At 39.2% G+C, this 15,203-nt stretch overlaps 1 protein-coding gene across 1 annotated transcript in view; it reads left to right on the top strand.

Annotated features, from left to right (window-relative positions):
• The window catches only part of ADGB (androglobin), a 190,793-nt gene that overhangs the window by 87,720 nt on the left and 87,870 nt on the right, over positions 1-15,203 (top strand). The window contains exons 12-16 of the mRNA XM_010862563.1: positions 97-187; positions 6,622-6,751; positions 11,218-11,251; positions 12,842-13,025; positions 14,041-14,104. Of these exons, the coding sequence (XP_010860865.1) occupies positions 97-187; positions 6,622-6,751; positions 11,218-11,251; positions 12,842-13,025; positions 14,041-14,104 (503 nt within the window). The remainder of the gene's footprint in view (positions 1-96; positions 188-6,621; positions 6,752-11,217; positions 11,252-12,841; positions 13,026-14,040; positions 14,105-15,203) is intronic.

Genomic DNA, 15,203 nt, shown 5'->3' with positions numbered 1-15,203 from the left:
GCTAATCTAATCAGTATTGCATTAGATGGTAAATTCTACATATAATCTTGGAATATTTCTTTTAATAAGTGTAGAACACTACTTTTCTTTTTTCAGAAATAGTAATAAAGAAGCCTGACCAATTTCTTGAGATTTCAAGTCCATTTTTGAACTATAGAATGACTCCATTTACAATTCCAACAGAAACGTAAGTATTTAACAGTCTTTCCCATGAATACCTCTTGTTAACAGATAAAGTATTTTGTGATTTGTGCAGTTAAAATTGTGTGGTTTGGTGGCAAATGTATTAAAGTTTGTGTAAATGCAGTGATTATAGGAAAACAAAAATTTAGGTCCTATTTCACAGTAATAAACATTTAAGATAAATTTTGAATTGGTTAAAATCAGGCCTAAATATATCAGGTTTTACAGCTTTGGCTTCTGTTTGAGAACAACACAGTATTTTGTTTTACTTTAAACGTTAGCATTGGGAAATGTTTTTGACTCAGTTCAGTTCAGTCGCTCAGTCATATCCAGCTCTTTGCGACCCCATGAACCACAGCACGCCAGGCCTCTCTGTCCATCACCAACTCCTGGAGTCCACCCAAACCCATGTCCATCGAGTCGGTAATGCCATCCAACCACCTCATCCTCTGTCATCCCCTTCTTCTCCCGCCCTCAATCTTTCCCAGCATCAGGGTCTTTTCAAATGAGTCAGCTCTTTGTTACCTGGTAAATTAAATCACAAGATCAAATGACTGTCATAAATACCTGGGAGATGAAGCCTGTCACTCTTAGAAGGAAACAAACAAAAAGAGCAACTAAATATAACAGCAAAGACAATGAAGAAGAAAAAGAAAGAAGGGAAGGAAGAATCCAAATTTACTAATATTTGAATGTGACAGTAGGGATAGAAATAAAACCTGTGATCCCGGGTCTAATGTTTTTAATGAGTTCATGTTTATGTGCTCAGTCACTCAGTTGTGTCTGACTCTTTGTGAACCTGTGGACTGTAGCCTGCCAGGCTCCTCTGTCCATGAAATTTTCCAGGCAAAAACACGGGCTGGAGCATGTTGCCATTTCCTACTCCAGGGGCTCTTCTCCATCCAGGGATTGAATCTGCATCTCATGCATCTTCTGAATTGGCAAGCAGATCCTTTATCACTAGTGCCACCTGGGAAGTTCATCATGGTGAAAATGAAGTCTACAGATAGCAGAAATGAAAAGGAGCAGTGGGTGATATGATTTTACCATTAAAAGTGTGGTGATTTGTTATGAAGCAATTGATAACTAACACATGGGTATGTACATATATCAAGGATTATCAATTTTATTCTTTGTGCAGTTAACCATACTTCAATAATCCCTCAATAAAGTTGTAAAAAATAAAAATAAATAATATTCAATAGTATGTAAAATGGTTTAAAAAATGGGATTCTAGAACCAAGGAAGACAAAATAACTGATATTTAGAATTCAATGGATGTGTTTAATCACAGATTAAGTCAAACAAAAAAAAAGACAAGTCAGAAAAATGAAAAACATGTCAAAAGACAATATTCAGACTGATGTTCAGAGACTAAAACCAAAAAGAAAAAAATGAGGGAAAGTACAGTAAAAGACTTATAAGACAAGTTGATAAAGATCAACATACTTGTATATGGGTCCTAGAAGTACAGGATAGAGTTTGGGGAATAATCATGAAATAAAAATATAATGGGAAAATTATCCCAAAGGTTAAAAAAAAAATCAAGATTCAGGAATTTCTAAGAAAAGTCACATAATGTAAATGCAGAGAAAACTGCAGCTGGATATCATAGTAAAACCTAAGACATATGACAATATATAGATATAAAGTGAAAGAAATACTGCAACAAAAATCAGCATAGATAAATGTCACATACAAAAATATTAGACCAAATAAACCATATACAAAATATATATGGTTTATTTTTAATTATTTTACTAATACAGATATTAAAAAGAAAAAGCAATATATGGTGCTGGAACTCGATAGTCAGGAAGTTACCCATGGGGAGGAGTGTTGGCTGTGATGGGCAAGGACACCTGGCAGGATTTGTGGGGCCTGACAATATCGCTTGATCTGAATAATGGTGATATGGCCATGTTTACTTGGTAGGTTTTCATCAGGTTTTACATTTATGATGTGTGTACTTGTTTCTAATTTTTTAAATCATTAAAAATGTTGAATGGCTTATATATATATTTATATATATATATATATATGATAGGCTTATATATGTCATGAATACAATTACCACTAGATATGGTTTATCCTTCCCTTGGATATATTAAAATCCATGATAAGAGTATAAACTGATGAATAAAAGCAGACAGAATTTAGATCAGAAGTCTATTCATTGTATTTTCCTACTTCTAGAGCCTGTTTGTATCATAGCCAGTTAATCTACAGTTTTTGGATTCTAGTTAAGTTGAAAATATTAGAAATAATATTGAAATATCTTACTTTTAAGGCTCCTGCAGTTCTGTGCCATCAATGATTAAACACTGAAAAGTGAGTGAGGAGGGACTGCTAGGCTGCAAAGTAGACATAGCTAGCCATGCGAATCTTATAAACAGAAAAATCAATTTGCTGCTACTTTGGTTTGAAAGATTTGTTCTGTTATATATTTGCAAATCTAGTTTTCCTCAAACTTTCATTTTAACTTGTAAAAATTCTTATAAATAAATTATTAATTTCTATAAAAATTTTAAATAAATTTTAAAAGTTAACTGAATTTATTTAAACATTTTAAATTGCATTTACAACAGTGGCATATTTTATTTTTCTTTAAGTACTTTAAAAGCCAAAAAGAATAATAAATAAACTCTTACCAATTATATGAGAAAGAAGAAAATGTTAGTCGCTCAGTCATATTTGACTCTTTGCGACCCCATGGACTGTAGTCTGCCAGGCCCCTCTGTTCATGGAATTCTCCAAGAAAGAATACTGAAGTGGGTTGCCATTCCCCTTTCCAGGAAATCTTCCCAACCCAGGGATTGAACCCAGTTCTCCCTCATTGCAGGCAGATTCCTTACTGTCTGAACCACCAGGGACATCCCTTACCAATTATATAAATCATCATTAAAAATTCAAATACTCAAAATGATGTTTCTGGAGAACCTTGATTTTTCATATGCATAAGAATTGATGCTTTTGAACCGTGGTGTTGGAGAAGACTCTTGAGAGTCCCTTGGACTGCAAGGAGATCCAACCAGCCGATCCCAAAGGAGCTCAGTCCTGGGTGTTCATTGGAAGGACTGATGCTGAAGCTGAAACTCCAATCCTTTGGCCACCTGATACAAAGAGCTGATTCATTTGGAAAGACCTTGATGCTGGGAAAGATGAAGGCAGGAGGAGAAGGGGACTACAGAAGATGAGATGGCTGGATGGCATCACCGACTTAATGGACATGAGTCTGAGTAAACTCCGGGAGTTGGTGATGGACAGGGAGGCCTGGCGGAGAAGGCAGTGGCACCCCACTCCAGCACTCTTGCCTGGAAAATCCCATGGATGGAGGAGCCTGGTAGGCTGCAGTCCAAGGGGTCGCTAAGAGTCGGCACGACTGAGCAGCTTCACTTTCACTTTTCTTTTTATTTTATTTTTTAACTTTACAATATTGTATTGGTTTTGCCATATATCAACATGAATTCACCGCAGGTATACACGTGTTTCCCATCTTGAACCCTCCTCCATCCCTCTGGGTTGTCACTTTCATGCATTGGAGAAGGAAATGGCAACCCACTCCAGTGTTCTTGCCTGGAAAATCCCAGAGACGGGGGAGCCTGGTGAGCTGCTGTCTATGGGGTTGCACAGAGTTGGACACGACTGAAGCGACTTAGCAGCAGCAGCAGCAGCAGGGAGGCCTGCGCTCCATTGGGTCACAAAAAGTCAGACACGACTGAATGACTGAACTGAACTGAACTATTAGATTTTACAAACCAAAAATTCTCTTATACCTATAACTCTCAGTCGTGTACGACCTTTTGCAATCCCATGGACTGTAGCCCACCAAGCTCCTCTGTCCGTGGGATTCTCCAGGCAAGAATACTGGAATGGGTAGCCATTCCCTTCTCCAGAGGACCTTCTCGACCCAGGGATCGAACCTGGGTTTCCTGCATCGCAGGCGGATTCTTTATCGCTGAGCCATCAGGGAAGCCTCCATAACTTCATTATAAGCCTAAAATTAAATACAAAGCTATATTTTATGGCCTAATTTGTTAGATTATGTAACATGCTACATTTTTTTCATCTGTTGCAAACACAAAATACCACGTAGAGACAGAATTTTCTTAAACATAAAAATAGTAGACCTTGTAATTTTTCTACTTAATTTTATAGTTAGTGTTACCACTAAGATGATAATTTTATCATTCCAAATAGTTTTTGAGTATCTATTAGCTCATTGAGATTGCATACTTCTCAAATATTTTGTGGATTGTGTGAACCGGAGTTGCAGACCACCAGGACTAATTTTTTCAGGATTCAAAGTGTCACACACTGATGTCTAGAATCTCTATGCTAAGAGGGACGACAAAAGGTTGGTTTCATAACCTGAACTTCCCATGTGACTCCCTTACTTGATTTTCTTATTCCTCCTTTCAGTTTTTTACCTAATTAAGGTGGATGAAATTCTGTAACCTGGGTCTAGGTGACTTCAACCCTTGATTGGATTCAGTTAAGGTATTCACTGCTTGAATATCCGGATTTCCTTGTATATCCATTGTAACTGGCCTAGACAGAAGCAAAAATATGTGTGAATGGCATTTCATCCTACCTGACTGCTCGATAGTCAGAGTTCTCAGGTCAGCAGAAAAAAAAAGCTGGTAGGTTGGTTTGTTTTTGAGCCCTGGAGTGTGACTGCTACACAATCCCTTTTCCTTGAAACATTGTCATTGTAGCAACCATATGCCTGGTTTGCCTGCTCCTGGTTCCTGGCCTTGTTTGCAAGAATCAGAGCTTCACAAGTGTTTGTGCTACCTACCCTCTAGTGGCAGTTTCAGGTAAATCTGAGACAAAGCTAAAACTTGAGGTAAAGCAAGTTTTACCAAACAGAAGGCGACCCACTCCAGTGTTCTTGCCTGGAGAATCCCAGGGACAGAGGAGCCTGGTAGGCTGCCATCTATAGGGTCGCACAGAGTCATACACGACTGAAGTGACTTAGCAGCAGCAAGGAAAAATCCAAAAGTAAAGGAAGTTCTATATACATGAAAATTAATTTTATCTTTGAAACACACATACCTAAAATATTTGTACTATAACAAATATATTTCTGTTGTTATTGTCCAGTTGCTAAGTCGTGTGCAACTCTGCAACCTTATGGAGTGCAGCACACCCGGCCTCCCTGTCCCTCACCATCTCCCAGAGTTTGCCCAAGTTCATGTTCACTGAATCAGTGATGCTATCATATTGTACCCATAAACTTCTAGCTTTGGCAGTGTTGATTTGGGGGTCATGTCAGTAATAACCTGAAAGATAGTTGGGTAGCTACTATAAATATCACACACCCATAATTAAAATGTTGGCTCCTATTTCACTGATACATTGCTCTGATACTTAATTAAATCAATTCCAAATGTAAGATTCCTGTGTGTTCTGATCATCAACAAAGATGACCACCATAGCTGTAAAATAAACCGTGTTCCAGAAAAGTTTTACAGCACTGCAGTAACTGACAGAGACTAGGGCTTCAGTAATATAGAAAGCAATTAAATGTTTTTAACACACACACACACAAAATACTAGTGGTTGTGGAAGAAGGAGATTGATAAAATGAACAAAGTCAGGACTTTCTATTGTTGACAAAACATTAATACAAAGGGATATTATTCAATCACTATAAAAAGAAGGAAATCTTGCTACTTGTGACAATATATATGGATCTTTAGGACATCGTGTCAAGTGAAATTAGGCAGACGAGGAAGACAAATACCATATATTCTCACTTCTTTGTGGTATCTAAGCAAATAAACAAACTCGTAGATACAGGAGAACAGACTGGTGGCTGCCGGAGGCAGGGGGTCAGGGTGGATGAAATGGGTGAAGGAAATCAAAAGATACAAACTTCCAGTTATAAAATAAATAAGTCCTGGGAATGCAATGTGTAGTCTGGTAACTATAATTAATAATGATGGTGCTTCAGTCCCTAAGTCATGTCTGACTCTTACAACCCCTTGGACTGTGGCCTGCCAGGCTCCACTGTCCATGGGATTTCTCAGGCAAGAATATTGGAGAGGGCTGTCATTTCCTCCTCCAGGGGATCTTCCCAACCTAGGGATTGAACCCGTGTCTCCTGCATCGACCCAGGTGGACTCTACTGCTGAGTCACCAGGGAAGCCATAGTTAATAACACTGTTATATATTTGAAAATTATCAAGAGATTAGGCCTTAAAAGTTCTTATCACAAGGGGAAAAAATTGTAACTAATGTGTGGTGATGTACATTCCTTAGAGTTGTGATTACTGTTTTGCCATGTGTACAAATATTGATTGTTATGTTGTATACCTGAAACTAACAATAATGTTGTATGTCACTTATATCTCAATAAAAAATACAGTTATTTATTAGTAGCTTTAAACAAGAGATTAACAGAAATTGTTCTTATTTTTTTTTCCCGAATAGTCATTTTGTACGATCTTTTATTAAGAAAGGGCTGGTTCCAGGATCTGGTTTATCTTCTCTTACTGAAAATGATGAAACTGCAACCTTTAGCCAGATAGACTTAAACCAGTTGACAAAAGCTATGTCGCAGGTAACTATGCTACTCTTATTGGTAGCCCAGTTCTTAACTATGAAAGTTTTTTTTTTCCCCTTAATCTGTGAAATATATTGTACATAAATGCATTTGAGTGCAATAAATAATACTGAAATCAAGCTTCTTATGTACCCATTTCACAGTACCCACACAGGTATCCCTCTGCTCCTCCCACAATAATCAGGAAACCATGTGTCCCAGGGGCTGCTGCTGCTGCTAAGTCGCTTCAGTCGTGTCTGACTCTGTGCGACCCCATAGACAGCAGCCCACCAGGCTCCCCCGTCCCTGGGATTCTCCAGGCAAGAACACTGGAGTGGGTTGCCATTTGCTTCTCCAATGCATGAAAGTGAAATGTGAAAGTGAAGTCGCTCAGTCATGTCTGACTCTTAGCGACCCCATGGACTGCAGCCTACCAGGCTCCTCCGTCCATGGGATTTTTCAGGCAAGAGTGCTGGAGTGGGGTGCCATTGCCTTCTCCTGTCCCAGGGGTAGGGCTACAAAATACAAGGGTTCATATTGGTATGTCTGAGCTGGGAAAGGAACCTTTTAAATGGGGTCCCCCAAAATGAACTGAATCTGAGAGAGACATTAACCCTATGTGTTAAAGCCATTGAGATTTCAGGACTGGTTTGTTATCACAGACTAGCTCAGCCTTATATGGTTCATGTTTTTTAAACAGCAAAACTGCCTTACCTTTGCCTCTTAAAATAGATACAAATGATAGGGAAAATAGGACTGTTTTCAGATGTTCCCTAAGAATTAAGATTTACCACAAGGCAGGAATTAATTATTCACCTGTTTCTTTTTCCACCTTCATCATTACTTCCAGCTGTAATGGAAGAAAGATGATAAGGGATAAAAATATTCATTCTTTAAAAATATTCTAGCTGTGGAAGGATTAGATATTTTTTCTTATACAACTTTATGTACAACTAATTGCTTCATTTTTTTTTCGCTTGCTTATTTTTTCTATGACACATTAGGAAGCTGTCCCAAACAATTTTTTTTTTTAAAGAAATGCCATTAAACAAACAGCCTCTGAACACCTTTACCACATGAACACGTGAGATAACTCTATCAATGCCGACTCTTTTCCTGGAGACATCACCCCTGGGATCCTTTGCTCTCTTGCTCTTATTCAAACTGATAGAAACCTGCAATTGTCATCGTGGGACTTTCTCTTCTCTCCTCTGATGGATTTTCTAATTTTTGGAAACTAATCTGTCCTCCTACTTTATACTCTAATTTCAATGGCACGCATCTTCTAATACTCCCTGAGAAAAGATGCATGGAAAGTGAAGATTATGATAGCAAGAAGTTCTTTGTATATTCTTGATGTTAACCTTTTATTACACATACGATTTGCAAATAATTTCTCTCATTCCATAGGCTGCATTTTCACTGTTGATTATCTCTTTTTGAATGACAGAAGATTTTCTACATAGTCCAATTTCTTTTTACTTTTGTTTTCTGTGTTTTTGTTGTCAAATCTAAGAAACCAGTGTCAAATCCAACGAAGCTCTTCACCTATGTTTTCTTTGAAAAGGTTTTTCAGTTTTTCACTTTTTTTTAATCAACTTTACATTCAAACTTTCTGTTGAATTTATTTCACTTTCCTGTTTTTAGATTCTAAGAGCTCTACCTTATTCTTGATGTATTTTTATAGAAGTTTACTATTTGATAAATGACTATCTTAACTTTCTGATAATACTAATTTTTAAAACATCTCCCTATATTATTATTTCTGGTTCCTATGAATCTCTCTACCCACATCCATTAGTTTCTTTCTTTTATACGGGGCTCTTTCCTCAATTGCCTGGTAGTACTTTGTTATACACATATAAGGAGTTTATGACATTAAAGGGCTGGTGATTAGAAGAAGCTTTACGGCATGGATAGAGCTTGTCAGCTGGTAGCTTTAATTTGAGATAATTGGGGATAAATGAGCTTCATTTGGGGGTGGGACTGGCTCCAAACATGAGATTCCCTGAGGTTTTCCTCCAGCTCTGTTCAGTTTCATAGGTTAAGGGTTCTCTAATCTCCCTGCTGGGGTGGAATGTGGTGGTAAGGATTGTCATACTCTTATCCACCAGAGCTATTAAAGCCAAGCAACAGAGTTCCTGAGAGTCTCAAAGTTCATCATGTGGATGTTCACTTAATTCCTCTCCTCTCTTTGTAGTAGCCTTTCTTGCTTCCCATACTGTCTGTGATGTGAACCCAGATCTGGAGATTTTTCATTTAATTTCTCCACTTGAATCAAGCTCCAGTGTCCTATTTAGGCTGAAGAAGGATAGATGCTAAATTAGAAGGGATTAGGGAGAAGTGGGGACTTGTCTGTTCCTTATACAGACATTCAACCCACCCCTACATTTTCAGCCTGTATCTCATTTCCTCCTTTTCAGTTCAGTTTTGTCACTCAGATGTGTCCAACTCATTGTAACCCCATGGACTGCAGCACACCAGGCTTCCCTGTCCATCACCAACTCCTGGAGTTTACTCAAACTCATGTCCTTCAAGTCGGTGATGCCATCCAACCATCTCATCCTCTGTTGTCCCCTTCTCCTCCCACCCTCAATCTTTCCCAGAATCAGGGTCTTTTCGAATGAGTCAGTTCTTCCCATCAGGTGGCCAAAGTACAGGAGTATTCTCCTTCTCAGATGCCTGCTAATTGTTTCTGGGCTTCTATGGCTTGGATGGGCTTGCTTCTCACTAACACTTCACATTCAATTATCTCTACTCTGTTGTCTTCTCCACCCACTTTACATCATCCAAAATATTGTTAGCATCACCCATCACTCAGTTCAGTTCAGTTCAGTCACTCAGTCGTGTCCAACTCTTGGTGACGCCACGAATTACAGCATGTCAGGCCTCCCTGTCCATCACGAACTCCCAGAGTTCGCCCAAACTCACCTCCGTCAAGTCAGTGATGCCATCCAGCCATCTCATCCTCTGTCATACCCTTCTCCTCCTGCCCCCAATTCCTCCCAGCATCAGAGTCTTTTCCAATGAGTCAACTCTTCACATGAGGTGGCCAAAGTACTGGAGTTTCAGCTTTAGCATCATTTCTTCCAAAGAACACCCCAGACCGATCTCCTTTAGAATGAACTGGTTGGATCTCCTTGCAGTCCAAGGGACTCTCAAGAGTCTTCTCCAACACCACAGTTCAAAAGCATCAATTCTTCTGTGCTCAGCTTTCTTCACAGTCCAACTCTCACATCCATACATGACCACAGGAAAAACCATAGCCTTGACTAAATGGACCTTTGTTGGCATCACTAGTCTGTATAAATTTATACAATTTTATCTTTTAAATTATTTTCATTGTGTTTTAGAAATAGCAGAGTACTACATGTGCATTCAGAGAAGGCAATGGCAACCCACTCCAGTGTTCTTGCCTGGCAGGCTGCTGCTCTATGGGGTCGCACAGAGTTGGACATGACTGACTCGACTTAGCAGCAGCAGCAGCATTTGTATATATTTATAGAGAAAAAAGGCAAAGGCACCCCACTCCAGTACTCTTGCCTGGAAAATCCCATGGGCGGAGGAGCCTGGTAGGGTGCAGTCCGTGGAGTCTCGAAGAGTCGGACATGACTGAGCGACTTCACTTTCACTTTTCACTTTGATGCATTGGAGAAGGAAATGGCAGCCCGCTCCAGTGTTCTTGCCTGGAGAATCCCAGGGACGGGGGAGCCTGGTGGGCTGCCGTTTGTGGGGTTGCACAGAGTCAGACACGACTGAAGTGACTTAGCAGCAGCACATGTGCATTCAGTGTATTTTCCCTGTTAAAAGTTTGAGAAACCATTTTTTATAATTTGAAATAATCCTTTCTAGTTTCTATATGTGTGCTTATTCACTCAGTCGTGTCCAACTCTTACGACCCCATAGACTGTAGCCCACCAGGCTTCTCTGTCCATGGGATTCTCCAGGCAAGAACACTGGAGTGGGTTGCCATCTCCTTCTCCAGGGGATCTTCTCGACCCAGGAATCAAACCCAGGTCTCCCGCATTGCAGGCAGATTCTTTATCGACTGAGCTACAAGGGAAGCCCCACTAGTTTCTGTATACTAACCATTAATCATAATCTCATTTTAGTCAATCAGTATAAATTATTGGTGTATAAATTATAAATTATTGGTGCCTCATACCATCTAACATATCTATTCAGGGATATTATTGTTTTAATGTAAATTTTCTTATAAGATTCAAACATGTAATAAGCTCATATAAGCAGTATTTTAATGTCACAAATGTAAACTCTCAGTCAAATTCACATCTTTTGGATTTTAAGGTTGAAAACAAATTCCATTTTGCTGTATGTTTTTTAGTAAGGATTTAGAGAAATTTCGATTTGTCCAGTGTTTAGAAGACTGTATGAACCCTTTTAAAAACCGTGGTGCTTTAGAGAGCAGTCATGTTTTGTTGAATTTATAAATGATTTCTCAATGTGTTCCTTTCAATTCACAGGGAAATGTTGCTTCACAACCTGTACTCGGAAAAGGTAAATCAATAATCTTCTCATGACTTTTTTCTCAGATATCAAAATACAAAGGGATCTCTGCTTTCTGACAGCTTCTTGCTCTCCCTTCTCCTGTTCTCAGCACCCCTCCCCTCACCCCAGGGTCTCCTCTGATGTGTAGAGTCTAATCTGCTCCCAGCTAGAAAAATCAGATAATCACACTTGTTAAATTCAAGCTTAAAGTCAAAATGAAAGACAATCTGATTAAAGCCCCATGAGTCATGCTCATGTGTTTTAATGCATGCACATTAGGATCAAAGCACTAAAACCACTGCAAATTCCTCAGTTCCTAATGACTTGTGCGTGTAAAAGTGTTAGTTGCTCAATCATGTCTGACTCTGTGACCCCTTGGAATGGACTTGTATGCTCGGTCTTGCCTGACTCTGTGTGACCCCACGGAGTGCCACCAGGCTCCTCTGTCCATGGGACTCTACAGGCAAGATTACTGGAGTGGGTTGCCATTCCCTTCTCCAGGAGATCTTCCCAACCCAAGGCTCAAATCCAAAAACAGTGTAGTGTGGCACGTGTATATATAACATTGTGGTTCCAGAAAGTATACGGGAAATTTATGGCCTTGATAAACATAAAATAAGATTGCAGAATCACTGACTGTGGAGATCAGTTGTCTTATAGAAAGACGTCAGTCACCGTAGATCTTTCAAGTTTTTGTTTCTTCTTCTATTGTCTGGGCCATCCCATCTCTTAATGTCAGTTTATAGCAGATTTTACATGCATTGTTCAGTTGCTAAGTCGGGTCTGACTCTTTGTGCCCCCGTGAATTGTAGCATGCCAGGCTTCCCTATCCTTTGTTATCTCCCTGAGTTTGCTCAAACTCATGTCTATTCACTCAGTGATGTCACCCAACCATCTCATTCTCTGTTGTCCCCTCAATTGCCCTCAATCTTTCCCAGCATCAGGGTCTTTTCTGGTGAGTCATCTCTTCACATCAGGTGTCCAGCATTTTGGAGCTTCAGCTTCAGCATCAGTCCTTCCAGTGAATATTCAGGGTTGACTTCCTTTAGGAGTGACTGGTTTGATCATACATAAAGCATAAAGCAGCTAAATTCGGTTATAACTTTACAATCTCTAAAGAATGTGTACACAAATTTACAAAAGTGTTTTCAGATTTTCTGGACACTCTGCATACAAGGTAGGGTTAAATTCTCCTGAGCGTATGAAAATGGGTCTCTGCATGCTATGCTATGCTAAGTCACTTCAGTCGTGTCCGACTCTGTGCCACCCCATAGATGGCAGCCCACCAGGCTTCCCCGTCCCTGGGATTCTCCAGGCAAGAACACTGGAGTGGGCTGCCATTTCCTTCTCCAATGCATGAAAGTGAAAAGTGAAAGTGAAGTCACTCAGTTGTGTCTGACTCTTAGCGACCCCATGGACTGCAGCCTCTGCATGGACCTCTACAAATCTGAGGTCTTCGTGGAAATGACTATCTCAGGAAATATTTTCTCAAAAACAGACTTCAGTATGTGAGCTCCCCTCTACTGTTTTCCATACCTTAATAACTTAGTATTTAACACCCTAGATGTGTTCGATACTGTTGTCTTCTGCTCTGCACAGATGAACTAGCAGACTATGGAGTCAATGACACAGTCCATCCAGCTGAGGGAATCAGTTTGGAAAAAGATTTGGTCAGCCAGACAACAGCAACACAGGAAAAATCACAGGAGGAACTCACAACAATAAATAACGGTGTTTCTAAAGAAATATGGTTGGATTTTGAAGACTTCTGTGTATGCTTTCAGTAAGTATAAATTTTATGCGTGTGTGTAATATAATGGATATATAAGCCTTTGATTTTTAGCTTTCATTTAAAAGAGTTAAGCCAGTGTTAGTCTGGTGTTGATCTAATAGTAAACAAAAATATTAGAAGGAAATATGGATGAGTTGATTGTCCACATGAAGCATGAGTAGCCAAACCAGTCTCAGGCCAATTTCAGCCTCTTCTCAAAGACTTATTTTTTGTTTAAGTTTATTCACTGAGAGAAATCTTTGTGTCCCTGTCAGGCAACTAATTCAATACAGTTATTTTTTCCCAGCTTTATTTATGTACAATTGATAGATAAAATTATAAATACTTAGTATGCATGGAGGGTGGATGAGTTGGGAGATTAAGACTGACGTATATACACTACCATATGTGAAATAGATTTGGGAACCTGCTATATAGTATAGGGAGCTTAGCTGAGTTCTCTGTGGTGACCTAGAGGGGTGGAGTGGGAGGGAGGCTCCAGAGGGAGGGGATATATGTACATGTATAGCTGTTTCACTTCATTGTAATAGCAGAAACTAACACCACTTTGTAAAGCAATTATACACACACACACACAAATGTGTCCATGGTGATGAATTAAAACACATACATATTGTGAAAGATCCCCCCATCCATTTAATTAACACATCTATCACCTCATATGTTTACCTTTTTATTTTGTGTGAGAACATTTAAGTTCTGTTCTTTGAGCACATTTTAATTATACAATGTAGTCTTATCAACAATACTCACCATGTTTCACGTTAGATCTTCAAACCTTATTCATCTTGTAACAGAAAGTTTGTAGTCTTTTTACCAATCTCTTCTTGTTTTGCCCACCCCCAGCCCTGGCAACCATGTTTTCCCTCTCTGAGTTGTTATTATATCTTGTAGCTTTCATCTATCTTTATCTGTTTTGCCTATAATTATTCATGTCTGAGAAACTTAATATGTAGTACTAGTCTGTTGCATATAATGACAATAATCTGTTATAAATGTTTTTCAGGACTATATATATTTTCCACAAACCAAGTTCATATTGCCTTAACTTTCAAAAATCAGAATTCAAGGTAAATACATTATGATATCTTCTCTTTCACTTCTTAAATTTTTGATGGAATCATGCTAGTGAAAAACACTTTCAAATTTATCAAGCATTTCTAAACTTCTAATATAATTGTATTTTAAAAATTGTTAGGGTCTTCTACCAATCGCTCACCCAGACAATACGCAAAATTCTGCTACCTGGTATTTCCAAGTGTGATCCATCTGATTATGTTGCAGCAGTTCAACCCTGAGATGCATTATTTTATAAATTCACACTAAGGAAATTTTGACTTATAAATAAGGGGAGGAAAAGTACAAAAAATTCACTATTCATGCTTGCATGCTAGGTCGTTTCAGTTGCCTCCAACTCTTTGCAACGCTATGGACTGTAGCCCAACAGGCTCCTCTCTCTAAGGCATTCTCCGAAAGAATACTGGAATGGATTGCTAACCCTCCTCCAAGGGATCTTCACAACCCAGGGATCAAACCCACATCTCATATGTCTTCTGCTAATTAATGTTCACTAACTTGCACACAATTCCTAAAACATAAGCACATTTTCACTATCATTTTTGCTATATCAGCCCACATTCTTCCCTCTGCTTGAAATTAATTCACGTTAGTCCTTCCCACTGCTTGAATTTCATTCCCCTTCCTCTGGCCAATGTCTACAAGTCCCTCAGAACAGCACGGATGCCGTGAGACCTCCTTCCTTGGCCATAGAGTCTGAGTCAAGTATGCTCACTCCATGCATTCTGTGTGATTGTCCACACTCAAACACTTTCCTCCCTCCATCCTGACTGTATGGTCATTCCTCTGTGTTCCTCCACCTACCTATCCACTTCATGTCAACATCTTAAGGAGAACTCTGTCCTTTTCTTGACTGTTGCGATACAGGCCCTGGCATGAAGTAGAAACTTGGTTTTTTAAAAAAAATTGTTGAATGAATTAATGAACAAGTCTCACATTGGGTAGAATTTTGGAGAAGATGATGAAATGTATCCTGGGAAACTAAATTACACTGAAACATGCTTGTTGCTTGTATGGGGCCATGCAGCCCCCAGTGATAACTCCACATCTCGCTGAGCTAATGCAGAGTTGGAGGAAGTAAGGAGGCTTGGG

The sequence above is a fragment of the Bison bison genome, unplaced genomic scaffold (genome assembly GCF_000754665.1).
Source record: "Bison bison bison isolate TAMUID 2011002044 unplaced genomic scaffold, Bison_UMD1.0 scf7180017864483, whole genome shotgun sequence".
NCBI classification, from domain to species: Eukaryota; Metazoa; Chordata; class Mammalia; order Artiodactyla; family Bovidae; genus Bison; species Bison bison.
The sequence above is the reverse complement of the archived record's forward strand: the minus strand, read 5'-3'. Positions and strand labels throughout refer to the sequence as shown.